This window comes from Dysidea avara, chromosome 4 (assembly GCF_963678975.1).
Source record: "Dysidea avara chromosome 4, odDysAvar1.4, whole genome shotgun sequence".
Taxonomy (NCBI): domain Eukaryota; kingdom Metazoa; phylum Porifera; class Demospongiae; order Dictyoceratida; family Dysideidae; genus Dysidea; species Dysidea avara.
In genome coordinates, this window is record NC_089275.1 from 21,873,243 (window position 1) to 21,889,772 (window position 16,530).

Consider the following 16,530-nt stretch of genomic DNA (forward strand, 5'->3'; position numbering starts at 1 on the left):
GCTATATACCTGAACTGCCTGCCAAAACACATCTAAAGGATAGCAACAAAAACATATTTATTATATGGTTGAGAAAAATGAAGATATGTATGTATACAGAAAATGTAAAGTTTAGTTGTTAATTAAAACACTGACTTATGACCTTGAGCAATTTGGAGCCATATTTACTGGTTAAAAAGCAACTTCTATTACAGCTGTTCTCTTTAACCAAATAAGAAAGCTCTGTATACTATTACGCTCCTAAATTTATACTTAATGGGCAAAATATATTGTAATGAAGATTTTCATATGTGTATAGCTCTAGCCCAACAACTGCTTATATAATTAAAGCCTTTACAAAGTGCCTACAACTATTCAGGGGCAGTTTTAGGGGGGTTTCTGTGTTTCCAGAAACCCCCCTCTGAAATAGTGCGCCACCTACAATTTTATCTGGGTGATAAAAATTATGAAGAGTTATGTATATTGTATTATATTATGGCTTTTCTATTGGCAAAACTTCATCTGCCTTTGAAATCACCTTCACAGCGTTCAAAACCACGTAGTAATGTTTTATTTTTGGTCTTCAACTTGCAGCTAGGCTGAAGTTGCAATTCCAGAGAACCTGAAACCCCCTCTGAAAATTTCTAGATCCGCCCCTGCTATATCTGACTGAACAAGAGATAACTAAAATACAGTCACAACATTACAACTTTAATGGTTATACTTCTAGAAACATATATACTGTATTTGTGGCCTGCTGAGCAAAAACCAGCTGTTTTCGCAAAATTCTATTGAAATAAACTGGGTAAAATACGTGTGCTACATAAAAATTTTATGCATGTTTCAACCATTTCGGTAAGGACTGAGACAAAGCTCAAATCAATAAATCCTATACACCACCAGATTCTCCTGTTCATTGGGAGTATAAAAATATTTGTTTCGTGTTTACACAACGTACAGTACATCCATTATGGGTGCTTCAGTAGAAATAAAGTTACCATCATCATTTAATTGCTAAAATGGCTTTCTTCTTTATCCACACAGAGATGGCCAGGGAAAACATGCACTATGCCTTATTCGGTGTGCCAATTCACGGTGAACAGACTGAGTCAACTCTGTCATCATAACTTGTTTCAGTCATGAAGTTATGATTGATTAGACTCTATTTAGGCTGTTTTGGGTGTGTAATAAATCTCATATACTCCACCTTGTTTTCTAATATACTCCACGCCTTCAGGCACAATTGACATATGCTCAAAACTAGGTTTATCCAATCAGCATGCATTTTTCACATGCAGTGATGTAACGTGGGCGCTTAATTTTGTCGTGTGAGCATGCATAGTTGCTATGGCGTTCGTATTATCGCAAGAAAACCAGCCGATTTTGCCGAGCCTACAGCAGAAACAGCCATGGATGAGGTAAGTAATCTGAGTGTAACGTAAAATAGAGACTAAAGCAGTTATACGGGCACAATGTGGAGTCTATGAAATTTATAAACCCTCAGGCCCTTAGTAGTGCCCTCGCTTCACTCATGCGCTACAGCCTGGGCCTTCGGGTTTATAAATTTCATAGACTCCACATTGTGCCCGTATAACTATTATTTAAATAAGCGTCTGTAATTTATTTGCTGTATTGTTACTGTACAAATCAGGTTTATTCCTGTTCCAACTGTCAAGCATTATAACTCCAAGACTATTCATCACAAAAGGCCGAAACTTTGGCTGCCACTACAGACAACAGAGAAGCAATAAAATGGAATCCAAGGAATTTGCGAAAACAGCCGGCTGTTGCTCAGCAGGTCACATTTCTAAAAATGGATAGACATGTGCGTATGCATACACAATAGATTCCATACCTTTTCAAATAAGGGTGTTTCAGTTAGTGTACTAGGTGGCTGTGGCTAAGAACACAATAATACGTAACAATGCAGTAAGTTACAGCATATGTGTAGTAACACACAATCATATTCAAGTGCAGTTATGTTATAGTTATACTATGGCCACAAGGGATTTGCCTGATATACTGTATGCCTATAATGTACATGCATATATGGATGAATTGCATCACATTTTATAGCAATTCATTTCTTCACACCTAGGTAGGTCTTAATCATGCAGCTTTCCGATTTGAGTTTAGATAACTATAATTTCATTTGAAAGCAATTTGTCTAAAAATGTTTTTCAAGGTGATTCTTTGAGTACGTAATTAGGTTTCACAAACTGGGTCATGTATTTCTACATTGCTGTATATACTATGCATTAGAGTAGGTACTCATCCTTATAAATGTACAAATTCAAACATTTTTTACACAGTAGAACAGCAATGCTGAATATTTACCTCAAGTGTTGGTGGTAATGGCTGGCCGGATGGTCCTCTAAACATAGGATAATCATTGGATTATATGACTGCATCTACTTACTACACACTCCAATGCTTTTTGTACATAATATTACGGCTATTGCTCTCTACATGTCAGACCTACATAGAACAGGGCCACCCAGGTCTGTGCAAGTTTTAAATGACAGTAATTTTGTTGTTTCAGTGTTAACAAATCTCTTGATTGTTATCAAGAGTATAAAAACAGTAACTAAATGTATCAAACAACGTATTACCCCATGATTAATGATTCCATGGAATAACATGGATATTTCAGTAATTGTTCATTTATGTACAGTATGTTGCCATCAATGGTTATACTGTCTTTAGTCCAATTCAGTAACTAAACCAAGTTAAAACAAGCTCAGCTCCTAGATAACGTTTGCCCGTGTCTTAGACACATTTTCCCCATCTCATTGCACATGTCACATATAAAATTAATATGCTGCCGCCATGTAGAGTCTAAGTACATGTTGCAATACAAGTTTACTGACAATACACATTGCGAGAGTACGTAACTTGCCCTTGTCTTGCACATGCTTCACTTGTGTTTTAGATGTGGGTGAATGTTATCTTGGAGCTGAGCTGTACCGTATGTTAAAGTGAAACAGCTAATGTTATAGTTATGGCATTGGCAAGCATATCCCTGACGGTGTGACAACATGCTATTTTATGTCACTGCTTTCAAGAGTAAGCTGGACTTATCTTAGGTTCTTACTACACTTTCCTTGCACAACAACTATTGAATACTTGGTTAAATAACACAAAGGTGGTGAAAATTTGAAACCGAACCTGCAAAAACCAGACACAATCGCGCATTTTTGAATTCCTGCTTAATATATAATCTACTTAGCTAAATGCATGCTCTGGCAAAGTTTCAGCCTCGTATACCATTAACTTAGGGAGTTACAGCCCTACAAATTAGCAACAACAGAAAGATCGATTTGTACAACAAGTATAAGGAAAATAAATTACAGGCACTTACTAAAACTGTTGTAACTTACAACCAGAATGATACACAAAGTTGCAATTTGCATCATCCTGTTTGCCATGAGTAGGGGAATCAGTTACTGGCTACATTTATTATTTTTGTATCACCTTTCTTATCTGCATACAAAGCAAAATTAGTGAAGAAAGATCAATCACATACTATTTTGTTTGGATATGACGTAAATAAATGCCCATAATTTTCGGATCCTTGTGTCTACTGCAACTAAACAAACATTTTCTCACTCCTCTTGAGCAAGCAAATAAGATGATATCCAGGTTTTTATTGTTAGGGTCTATCTTCACCAAGAACAAAGCATTTAAAAAATTAACAGAATTTTTTGTTCAATGCTTTATACTGTAAATTTAGGCTCACACGATTGTGTTGGGTTTTCACAAATCCGGTCATAATTGCTAAGCGCCATTGCTACATATGCGTTTCAAATTACCATTTCGCATAAATGAACAATTACTAAAATATCTTTGTGTTACTCTATGCAATTACCAATCATGAGGTAATGCACCATTCGGTACTCTTGCAGGGGTGGATTGGGGGGGGGAGTACCTTACTCCCTTCATAAATTAGAAATTTTTCGTAGTGTTGCTCATTGAACATAGCTAGGCACCTTAGACACAATTCAAACATTTTTTGATGCAGTTTGTGACTATTTATAATGTAATGAACATACAGTATGTCTAGCAAATTGTTACCCATAGCATAGCACAAGGGGAACTAGGTGGGTCAGAGTACCTTCTACATTTAGAAATCGAGATACTCTTACTAATAGAACAGACATTTACTCTAATAAAACAGTCAAAGTAACATAATTATAAAACACTGTTTGTCATTTTAAACAACTAAAACACCTATTCTAAATTGAGTTAGTGACTCTATCCACACCCTAGTGACTATAGAAATTCTCTGGAGATGAAAAACCATGCAATTGCACATCACATACCAGGATTATCTATATGTTTAAATATTTTGTGATTCTTGTGCAGGGGACCTTATATGCCCCCAAACCCCTAGAAAGCTCATGCTTCACATTTTGCGGAGTGTGCTTTAGTGATGTGCAATAATATCAATAGTGTGATAATCGTATCGCAGTGGTTCATTATCGTGATATGATAATAGCTTGTGATTATCGTGAGCACCAATATTAGACATCCTTAGCTCACCAGAATTAGTTGAACAATTTAAGCATTCATTTGTTTATTCAATTATGTATTCTAATTGTTTTCTGAGATTGAACTTTGCTGTATTTTGGCATGACATATATGCATTTGGGTATTTAGGATGTGCCTTTACCCGTATTCATAGAAAATAAGTAAAATTAGTGCTACATTATGTATCTTATCATTTGGATTTACTATTGTGATAACCATCATAATATCATGATGCAATTATCGTGATTAATCGATCTAGTTGCAAACTTATCATTGCACATCACTAGTGTGCTTTGCACACCATGGAGTGACTTCTACTTGTGTGCCCCCCTTAGCAAAATCCTGGATCCACCCCTGTCTTGGTTTAGTATACTCTTTCTCTATACATTCCTTATTTCATAGGTGAAGGCAGTGATATTTTTTGCAATACATATTTCAAACCTAGCTTTCCTTTCTACTTTCTACTTGAGTTTTTACCTTGTTCTGGACAAACTGCTGTCAAAGCTTGGTACTACTCTCTCCGTCCCAAGTGTATATGCACGTCCATATGTATGATATCTTTTATATGTATATATTATACCGCATTGTATAGTAGGGATCCCCCAAAGTGACACCCCCCCCCCCCCCCCCCCCCCAATTGCAGCCCATAAAAAATCATCCTAGAAATATCTTATGTGATGAAATGAGTCTATAGAGAAGAGTCTTAGTGTTACTAATGCCAGATATAATGTTAAAAGCAATAACCCCCACAGAAGAACAAAATGGAAAGAAAAAAAACACCCAAACCCTAAATTACTCTGCCTGCCTTACTACCTGCCTGCCTGACAACAGTCACAAGGCTAGAGGCTAAACAATGCATTGTATGACCACCACATTATACCACAATGTCAAACGCATGGCTCTTGGGGGTACGAGTGCCTTCAATAAAACATTATCTTTCCGTATTGGCACTTTCCATATTTTAGATGCCACAAAACTATTATTTAAAGTACCCAGACTGCTGTATAGAGACAAAGTGTTCTTGCATAAATATATGGTATGCCTTGTATATATCTTTAGCTATGCATGTTAAGATTGACCATGCCCTTTTATGATCTAGCAGCTGATTAAGTACCATAACGTGCCCCTTAATGATCTAGCCATACTTAATACTGTGATCAATCATATCAACCACCCCTCATATTGATATCATGGCTATAAATAGTAGTGCACAGATAGCACCTTGTATATTATCTGTGGCATGGTGAAAAGAGGGTATGGAAAGACCACATCCCCTGAAAATATTGCACTCTAACAAAGCAGTCACCCTAATACAACAAGTGCTGTAGTAGGAATCCAAGAGATAAAAAAAAAATATTGAAACAGAATGATGCTATTGCAACATAGCCCTGTGGGAAAACATCTAATTTAGCATCAAACAAAATAATTCTGACCATCTCAGCAAAAGCCTGCCTGGTTCGCAAAAGATGAAGCATAAACAAAATCATAAAATTACACATACTACAAAGACAAATTTTTATCAACCAGAGAAAAAAGATTATAACTATATAACATCTTATTCGCCAGCTTGAAAATCTTTGTTTCATTTCTGTAGCCCCAATGGTACATATGTCAAGTGAATTTTGTTTACAATGCGATAGACATAAGCAAAATCATTATCATTTCTTCAATAAAGCTATTCATACGTATATGTGCAAGTGACTAGAATTCTAAAACTATACCTTGATTGATTTACCAATCATGGTGAACATTTTAAGCCAATGTTGTAGACTGATGCAAACGGAAGGTAAGATTGTGAATGTATGTACCTGTTGCTTGGTTTCAATATAGTTGCTATATAAATTGATTTCCTATTGTCTAGTGCTATAATTCCAACTGCTTACCAAAATAGGCTGAAAATTTGGTGATCCATGCCTTGGACACTAGAGGTAATAGTGAGACAATAAAAAATTCAAAAGTTGCGTGACTACATGATTTTTTTGCTGAGAAGGGCACAATTGTAATGACATGCCAATGTAGGGATTTTCCCACAGGGCTATGTGTTGTAATACCATCATTCATCTCTTGTCTCAGTAGTTTTTATCACTTGGATTCCTAAAATTAAATACACTAGTACACATATGTATACAGTACATACTGTAGCAACGACAATTCTCATCCCTCAGTTGAAGCAGCCAAATACACAAATTCTGTCAATTACAGTACCTTGTATGCATCATAAGAATTTGAATAACATTTATGAAACGGAGCTAAGTGTAACATGCAGCAGTCTCGTACGGCTGTCTATCATAAGTTTGATAATGCATGCACTGTGACTTGCTATTCCATCACTATATGACTGCAGGCAATGGATTAAAAATCTTATTCAAACAACTTATCATGAAAACATAATTTTGTTCAGTTGTGGAAATAGTAATAAAATTTGAGACAATAGAAATTTGAAATTGTACAGTAACAATCTGATGATACTGACACTAGCTAACCTTGATGACTTTGGTTTTGGCTGAGGAGAAGAGCATGACTAAAGATATATAACAACAATATAAATTGAACATCAGGTATAGCCAAGGAAAGCCAATCCATCCAGGTGCACAACAAACAAGTGTGTATTATACAAGAACCAAGAAAATGAGAATTTTACACATTTGCACCTCAGTAGAGGCTAAACAGAAGTAGCCCATTTTCTATGAAACATCCGGGAAATCTCCCATAATACCAAAGATTTAATCAGTCCAGCTGTCTTTGAGATATGTGCCTGCCTGCCTGCCTGCCTGCCTGCCCACCCACCCACCCACCTGCCTACCTGCCCACCAACCTGCCTGACCACAGTCACAAGGCTGGAAGCCAAACACAGCAGCGCACTGCCACCATTTTATGTCACAATAACAAACTTACCATGCCTTTTTGGATTTCGACAAGTGTGTGCCTCTGCGCCTTGTCTTTCCTTTTGTCTTCAATCAGGATGATCTCGTTCTTCTTCACACAATGAAACCACATTGAAGCATTAATTTTGCCTATAAACACTTTCCTTGAGCAGAATATTTAGATGCCGTAAACTTACTTAAGTCCTTACACTCGGTAGATACCTGCAACTTTCAAAACCACATCTACTAATGTGATCTTGGTTGATTAATGATCGAGCACTAAGACCACGCCTCTTTACAATATATTTACTTCATCATGATAACACATCCCCTTATTATTAGTCTAGCTGTGTAGCACAATGAAAATATGAAATAGCAGCTGTGTAGCACAATGAAAATATGAAATAGCGACACACCCCCGGTGGGTGGAAGACTGACTCGAGATACTCTAATACAGCAGTCACCCTAATAGAACAGTCACACACATGTAGCTGTATGCTATAACGAAAAAACTAAACAAACTAGCAAAAAATTATTAATGTAAAAATGAAGTAGGGATCCAAGCGATAAAAAGTAGTGAAACAAGCGATGAATGATGGTATTACAGCAATACTAAATCCCCACTTGGCATTGAACAAAATCATTTTTATAACATGTCCCACCAAGCTATATGCAGTAATTCCATCATTCATCGCTTAATTCACTACTTTTCATCGCTTGGATCCCAGCTTCATTTTAAATTAATAATTTTAAAAATACGTACTAATTTAATTAAGTTATATGTTGATGAAGCCATGCCCCAAGTAAACTATGAGGGCTGTGTAGTGCCAGCCTCATTAGTAAAATGTATTTGTAACCTGTTAGCCTTGAGCACATTTTACTTGTGGTATATGTCCAACTTGAATTTTATCTCGGAATGATTTAAAAAGCTTACTGGCTTCAAGTTTGCAATGATTACTGTGTTCACTACTATATACCACCATACCGTGATATATTTTTGATACCAGATACCATCTCTATTAATGCCACCAAGCACTAGCCTTGAGGCTTTCTCAAAAGAAGAAATGTGAGATAACACACTATAGACAGAATACAAAACAGTTGAGAAGACACTTCTGCACATAATGTAATTAAAGTGGATTGTTTGAGTTATGCTTCCTTGGCAGTGCATAGAAACAAATTACTAAACAGTTAGTGAATCACACAATACATTCTATTACTGTAACAGTAACTTCAGCTGTTATTACTAAAGTAGTTACGTAATTGTATGGTATTTATAAATAGTGGATTCCCATTTAGTTATGAATTAACTGCATGGGTACCTAATTTTTAGTAGAATCATAACATTAATTTGTTTACTTTGATCCTCCCATGCAAGTTTCTTTATATGCGACCAGATCTGCAAGAATCCCACATGTTAGCGCAAGCCTAATTTTACAGTAGAATGCAATAAATGCAATGGATGAAATATTTACAAAATCGAAAAAAATTATGTCAATTTTTTGAGTGCTTGTTTCACAGTGAAGGAAGGTGATAACAGCACAAACGTTGGTAGCATTGTGATTCCCAAAGCAATAGGAGTTTGAAAATCATTGTTTTGGTTCAGTACTCCCGAGGTTACCGAAGATATGAGTGCTAGTCTGCCTTCCATTGGACAAACCATTCATTATCATTTTGTTCTTATATTTCGCCTTCACCCTGGTTGTATAGGAAGAGCCTGGAAGACAAAACATACCCAGCAATGGATTTGCCTGTTCACGGAGATTCTGATGGTGTAAGGTGCATCTCAATAGAAGACTGCATTCATAAGTTATAACCGTTTAATTAAGCACCTGTAGTTTATTTTCCATGTTGTCACTGTACAAATCGATTCTTCTGCTGTTACCACTTTGTAGGACTGTATCTTCGAAAGTTCAAGGCTTCTAGAGCTGAAACTTTGGTTGACCATTCCTTTGGCTATCTAGATATAGAAAATGTAATAAAATAGGAATTCAAAAAGTGCACTAACATATGGGGTTCTTGCAGATCCGGTCACATATATATTTATAGTTATACAATTATTTTACATATATAATAGATTATACACACATATGTACAGTCATGTAAAACACATCATAACACTCACGTTTATAGAGGATGGTGGAGTTTCCTTTAATGTAACTTTAAGGGATGTGTGATTAGGAGTACGCGCGGAGGTATGACTTTGGATCTTAAATAAAATTTATTTATTTTGAGAGTACTGATCACATAATATCAAACAGTGTGGTAGTACTGTTTAAGTAGGGATCACCGAAATGATGCGCACCACCAAAAATGCTGACTCAGCTTAGAAACATCTTAAGTGACAAAATCACCTTTATGGAATAATATTAGTCCACTAAAATCAAATGTAGCATTAAAAAAAACAAAAAGAAAACAGACAACACAGGCAGCCGGATATAGAATTTTAAAAAATCGTCAAAACTCGAAATTTCATCTGCCTCACTCACTGACCACAGTTGCAAGCCTAGAAGCGAAATGAAGCAGTGCATGGCCACAATTTTACACCACAATAACAAACTCACCGCAAGGGATGTGCCTTTTGGGGCTCCAACAAGTGCGTGCCCTATGCACCTTGTCTTTCCTTTTATATTCACCGTCTTCTTCATGCAACGAAACCGTTTCGAGGCAATTTTCCATGTTGACACTTTCTTTGAGCTGCATAAATAGACATCAAAAAATTATTTAAGGCACTTAGACTACAGTACTGTATGGAGGTACTAGATAGTAGATACCCAGGGGGTAGCCATCTCAATTCATAATAGCATTATGCAAGGCCCTTAGTGCTACTAAAATATATTCAAAAGAAATGGATTCTTCTACCTTTCTATAGGGATATATCCAACACAGACGATTGTTTGCGGTTGTTTGATAAATGCAGAGACCGTTAGTGGTGAATTGGTGATTGCCATGTGTCGTCATTTCAGAACACCGATTTCTTCGTAACGGTTTTGTATTTCTTAACAAAATCATACCTTCGTAAAGTATTGACATGGTAGAACTCAAATATCTATCAAACTTTGTCAAACCTCTCCATCGATATTTTGTACAGTAACCATTTGCTCATATGAAATATTTCAAGCACCACTTAAATGTATTGCATGCATAATGTACGTCAGTTCACGTGGGTTTATCCTACCCCCCCTTCCCCGATAGATACCTGTACCTAAATGATAGGTCACACCCATTCTTTAGTCTACACTCATTATATAGATCTATCGATATTGATCGAGACCATGATGACCACACCTCTTTTAGGGCAAGCTATATTTATAACAGAATATACCCTTGCAGGTGGACTAATACAGCTGTCACCCTAATAGAACAGTCACATGTCTATAGCTAGTTGTATGCTTTAAGGTCATGCAAAGTTAATTATATGTTTCTGGTCCTACCAATTCCCTAAAATTGATCAGATGACCAGGCTTTTTTTTTTTTTAGATGTGGTACACTACATTTGACATAATTTATGTAACAGTACATGGAATTAGCAGGCTATAGGGGAAAACAAAGTTGATGCATAAAATTAGTGCATCTTTATAAGAAAAAAAATGTTTACAAGAAATGAAAACTTTTCAACAGATATGAAATATTATAAATTATTGTATGGTGATTGCATAATTCATTCAGCAAAAAAATGACCAGGAAGGGAACCAGAAACACATAATTAACTTTTCGTGGCCTAACAAAAACTAAACAAACTAGTTAATAAAAATTATAAATTTAAAAATGAAGTAGTCCAAATGATAAAAAGTAGTGAAACAAGATGGATAAATGATGGTATTACAGCATAGCTCAGTGGGAAATCCCTACTTTGGCATGGTATATGTTTGTGTTCAATGCCAAAGTAGGGATTTCCTACTGAGCTATGCTGTAATAGCTATCATGTGCAAAGCTGGTAAGCCAATTTAGCAACACCTTACATACTTTTTGGTACTGTTATGTTAATAATAGTTTTATGTGCCATAAGAATCCCTGCTATAAGTATTACTAGTATATAAAAAATAAAAATGAACTAGGGACCCAAGCGATAAAAAGTAGTGAAACAAGACAGATGAGTGACAAATTTTAAGAATATTTTATAGATACATTTTCCTACATTCCAAGCGAGTATTGCGGAAAACAACAATATGAGTTTTGTATTTGGCCTCTAGGTCAACTGAAGATGACTGAACTTTGCTTGGTGCTGAAATTAAGACTGCATGTAGGGTAATAATGTATGGCAAAAAATTAATGATGTGAATCTTGAAGCAATTGAGCAAATACTGAAGCGATGCCAGGGAAATGAATTTTCGGAATGCACAAAGGAACCGCAAAGCATGCGCCTGTTGGTTGCATCCAATCGCATGCAAAAGTAGTACTATACAAAAATAATTTTATGTATGTTTTAATCGCTTTGGTAATCAGTGAAAGAAGACACGAATGGACATACCTAATACATCACTAGATTCACCTTTCTGTTTCATTTCTGTATGACAAAGCAAATGTGAGTTACATGTGTTTGTTTTCAATTAAGTTGCAGTAAAATGTAAGTTTATAGTTGCCGTTTCTAAGCTTGAACAGCCCTTTTGCTTGTATCTTGATGAATGCCCCAGTTCATGGTGAACATAGTCCCAACTCCATGATCATGACTTATGATCAATTAGATTGTTTTGCTCTTCTTGCTGTCTATCGCTATAACTCTAAAGTACGCATTTACCAGATAAGACTGAAACTTTAACCGCCCATTGTGATTTGTTTTTTCTAAACAATAAAAATGAAGTTCGAAAAAAATGCAAACAAGTCAGGTTTTCACTCAGGAAGTCACATATGCATTTGGTACATATACATGCTAAACCTTCTGTTGTGTGCATCATAAACGTTCAGTTACACTACATATACTTACATATGAAACATCGTTGGATGCCATCTTCACACTTAAGTATGCAAATTAGCCAGTATAGTCACAAATAAATAACAGCACACATGTTATGACACATATATGTACACATAAATATACTTATTGCAAATTTTGGCAACAAAAAAACATTAGTACAATACATGCAGGTACAACAATTAGACAATCTGTGATGATATAATATGTGACTACCATGGGAAAACTGGTCTTATCACCTATTTGAAATGTTAGTTGAAAGTATTTGGAGTGTTGCAGCTTGTCAATGGTTGAAGCTATGTGTACCAAATTGTCACAAGTTTTATACCAATTCCTTACCTTCCAGAGCATCCACTGTACAAGCAGCCAACAGCTACAGCAACTTTCTCATAGTTTCTAACTTGAGGTTGATTGTGGGCTCCAATAGGAGTGGTGGGTGAAGAGTGGTGGGTGAAGAGTGGAGAGAGGGAAAGAAGTTGATGATAAAGGAAAGTAAAGAGAAATCCCATCCAAAAACAGCTTATAGCTGTAAAAAAAGTGCGCGTCCAAGTAAAGCAGAGTTAACTGCGACAAAAAGTAATGATATCATAATGCGGCCATGTGCGAGGTGTGCAAGTTGTAAAATTAATATTAGCTAATCAGATAATACAATGTTATTGTTAAAGTGTTAATGAGAACTATGTGATGCTGCTATTTTTAAGTGTGTGAGCATCTTCATAAATGCCACACAAATTTAATTCTCAATAAAGCAATGTGTATAGATTCTCTGATAGCAATAAATAGTTTGAGTTTGGCCACCTTTCCTTTGTTCGTAGCATTGCAGTATACAGGAAAGACGGCCAAACTCAAACTATTTATTGCTATCAGAGAATCTATACACATTGTTTTATTGAGAATTAAATTTGTGTGGCATTTATGAAGATGCTCACACACTTAAAAATAGCAGCATCACATAGTTCTCATTAACACTTTAACAATAACATTGTATTATCTGATTAGCTAATATTAATTTTACAACTTGCACACCTCGCACATGGCCGCATTATGATATCATTACTTTTTGTCGCAGTTAACTCTGCTTTACTTGGACGCGCACTTTTTTTACAGCTATAAGCTGTTTTTGGATGGGATTTCAATACTTTTTGTTAGAATAAGCAATGCACTGTTGATAACAGTAAGTGAGTTTCCATGGTTTTGACAGAAACCCCAGATTACAAAGACAGAATATTAAAATATAACTGTAATTTTAGTGGCCAGGGCCGCCCACATGGGAGGGGGGGGGGGGGTAACTGGGGTATTTTTCCCCCTGCCCCAGCCCGAAAGGGGCCCCTTGAATACCTGTTTAAAGAAAGATCGATATACTCTAATAGAGCAATCAGGATCTAGACTCTTCCTTGCCCCTGGGCTCCTCTTTAACTCTTTTCCCTGGGCTCTCTAATTTCTCTGGATGGCCCTGTTAGTGGCATGCAACTGCAGTCAACTACCACCCATTTTAACTAGTAAACCCTTAATAACACTTTGCCTTTCATCTTGTACTGCATTAAAACGATCAAGATACTCTATTAGAGCAGTCACAAAACAGCTGTAACACAGCAATCAATATTTAGCATAGTTACAACTTCTGCTTAGCATCGGATTGTATAGTTTAAATTACCAGCTACTTACAGACTTTACAATATAAAAATATGGCACTTGTAGAAATGTGACTGTTCTATTAGAGTATCTCGATCTACTTCAAGCATTGACTAATTCAAGTGAAGAAGCTACGCCCCTGCCAAGAGATCTTGTGAAATGAAATGAGAATAGTAAAGAAAAGCAAGTATGTACAGAGACAATAGAAGGGCGCGTAATTATGTCCTGTTGTAAATAAACGCCTTTAAAATTTTTATTACTACTAAATAAGCGCACAAGAATAGGCTTGTGAGGCTGTTGTCTCCAAGGTTGTCTCATTACTTGTCTTTTCGTGTTGAAGGGATTTAGTCACAATTGGTGAGTTTAACTATACATGTATTTCTGTTGTAAAACTTAATTGTAAAAAGGCGATTAGTACATATCATGATAAACATGTATTTGTCACAGTAGAGTCTCTCACAATTATTACGAGACATTGGACCAGGGTAAAAAAATTTACTGCTATATTTAGAGGTTGTAGCGTTTGTATATCTTAGTATCTTAATAAATAATCCTCCATGTTCACTAATCACTAATAGTACAGTGAAAACTGGTCATTATTCAGGCCGTAGGGACAAAAATTTCTGACCTAGCTTTTTAAAGAGGTGGCTGCATTTTGTGGCCTTAAAAAAGGTAAGAAGCATGCTGTTCTAACTGGCTATAGAGATGGATTTAGTGTGTGACAGCGTATGAGACAGTGAGTGCTGGCAGCAAGGGGGCAGCCAATCTGTTAGAGCACCAAAGGCACTGCTTAAGACTTAGGCAGTTGGCTGTCAGCCCAAAGTGTAAAAGTTTCACTATTGGTCCTTATAAGCTCCTGATGAAGAAAGTGATGAAGTCATTATCCATAGGATATATTTTTCAGAGTATCCATTTCAGTTCTACAATACAGTAGCCAAGCATAAGATGAACATAGCACAGCATTCCGGTGGTTTAGTGGTAACCACAACACTGCCTGAGGTAAACTGTGGTGAGATTTGAGACTACCGGAGGCCCTGGAATGCCTTCAACACATAAAATACCAAATATCTAATGCCTGCATGGCTTTCATCCACAGTGGACCTGTCTTGGTGGCCACTTGTACAGAAGGAAAACAGCTGCCACACAGTCTTTCGAGCGAACAGCTAGTTTCCACACCTCTTAATTATCAATTTGTAAAATCTTGAGCGAAATTGTGTGTGCGAGCAAGTGTGATGTTGTGCATTGGCAGTGCCGTGTATATGGTTGCTGCCTAGCATTGACACATCACGAGTATTGAAGTCACAATGTGTTACTGTATCATCCATCTAAATACAATCTCTGAATGTGTCATTTAGTGTAGAGAGCAATCTTCCACAAGAAGTGACCTGCAGGTTTCAGTGTATATTGTTAACCATTAATATTGTTCACCATTATGATTGTGAACTGTATGTACAGTGAAACCTCACTTAGTGGCCACCTCTTTAATTGAAACCTCACTTAGTGGCCACCTCTTTAATAAGACCACCTCATTATATTGGCTACCTCTAGTAGATCCCAAATATAGCTAAGCAGTACTTTATGACCTCATTAATAAGGCCACCTTGTTATTCAGGCCAATTTTTTTGGTTCCACAGCTGGCCATATTAATGAGGCTTCATTGTACTTATGTGAATTTTTATTTTTCATAACTTTTCTTCAGGTTTACTGATGGGCACTATAAAGCATTGTTGACTGGTCCGTACATAATTTGGTGACTTGAATTGCTAAAACAGTACGTAGCATGTCTTGTATGTACATGTAATGTGTTGTAATGTGTCCACACATCCACACATCTTAGAAATAAATATAATTGTATTCTCTATACTCAGTTCCATTGTGCCACTGGGTCATAAGTGGGTTGAGTATGGATCATCCAGGACATTTGAGTCACATTTTGTCCTGGCCAAGTGGATCTCATCCACTGACAGAATATACAGGATCACATCACGTGTATAAGTTACGGTGGAACTTGTTTATTGCCACCTTCACTCATTAAACAGGTAACAGTGTATAAATTCTCAATTGGAATTGGCTTTTCAAGAGAGGTTGTCTTTCTATATTGGTGGCCATTAAGACAGGTTGTACTGATAGAGTGTACATACTAGAGATGCAACATTATCCTCCACTTAGTGTCGTTTGATAGTGATGCAATGGAGACTATGTATTGTTGCATTTAAATACTATACTATTATATTGCAATTCTAGCACGTATTTATAACAGGAATGTTTGTTAACTGTTTAGACATACTGGAGCAACACCCACTCATCTGGATTCTACAAATGGAGTCATATCAACTTGTTATCATACTTACTTGTTACTCCCATTGTGTTTGGATGAATATACATGCCGTCATGTGAGACTTGCTACCATGGCGGGCCACTGGAAAACATTTTCATAGCAGTTATATTACAGTCATTATTGTACAATTCTTACATTATTGTTGTGAAAAGTGTTTGGTATTCATGTGTCCTCTGTATGTTGTAATTACATGTGTAATTTTTGTGTGGGGGTGCTGTAAAATGCAATAATGCATGGTGACAATTGGCTAGCTACATGTGCTAATTACTCACAGC

The 16,530-nt window shown here is 36.4% G+C and overlaps 1 protein-coding gene and 1 long non-coding RNA gene across 4 annotated transcripts in view; one reads left to right on the forward strand and one right to left on the reverse strand.

Moving 5' to 3' along the window:
* The window catches only part of LOC136254306 (uncharacterized), a 45,870-nt gene extending 33,496 nt beyond the window's left edge, over positions 1-12,374 (reverse strand). Inside the window, exons 1-5 of one of the 2 annotated variants that reach the window (XM_066046983.1) lie at positions 12,298-12,374; positions 9,499-9,582; positions 6,993-7,030; positions 2,317-2,353; positions 1,835-1,879 (exon numbers count right to left, since the gene is read on the reverse strand). In XM_066046983.1, the coding sequence (XP_065903055.1) occupies positions 1,835-1,879; positions 2,317-2,353; positions 6,993-7,030; positions 9,499-9,582; positions 12,298-12,321 (228 nt within the window). In that variant the 5' untranslated portion in view covers positions 12,322-12,374. The remainder of the gene's footprint in view (positions 1-1,834; positions 1,880-2,316; positions 2,354-6,992; positions 7,031-9,498; positions 9,583-12,297) is intronic. The other variant, XM_066046984.1, reaches the window with a different exon arrangement.
* A 1,716-nt stretch (positions 12,375-14,090) lies between these two features.
* On the forward strand, positions 14,091-16,530 carry LOC136254426 (uncharacterized). Of its 2 annotated transcripts, none has more exons than XR_010700474.1 (3): positions 14,091-14,274; positions 15,617-15,956; positions 16,199-16,530. It is a non-coding gene; the product is annotated as an uncharacterized lncRNA (long non-coding RNA). The 2 variants fall into 2 exon arrangements; XR_010700473.1 differs by having other exon boundaries at positions 14,097-14,274; positions 15,617-15,688; positions 16,199-16,527.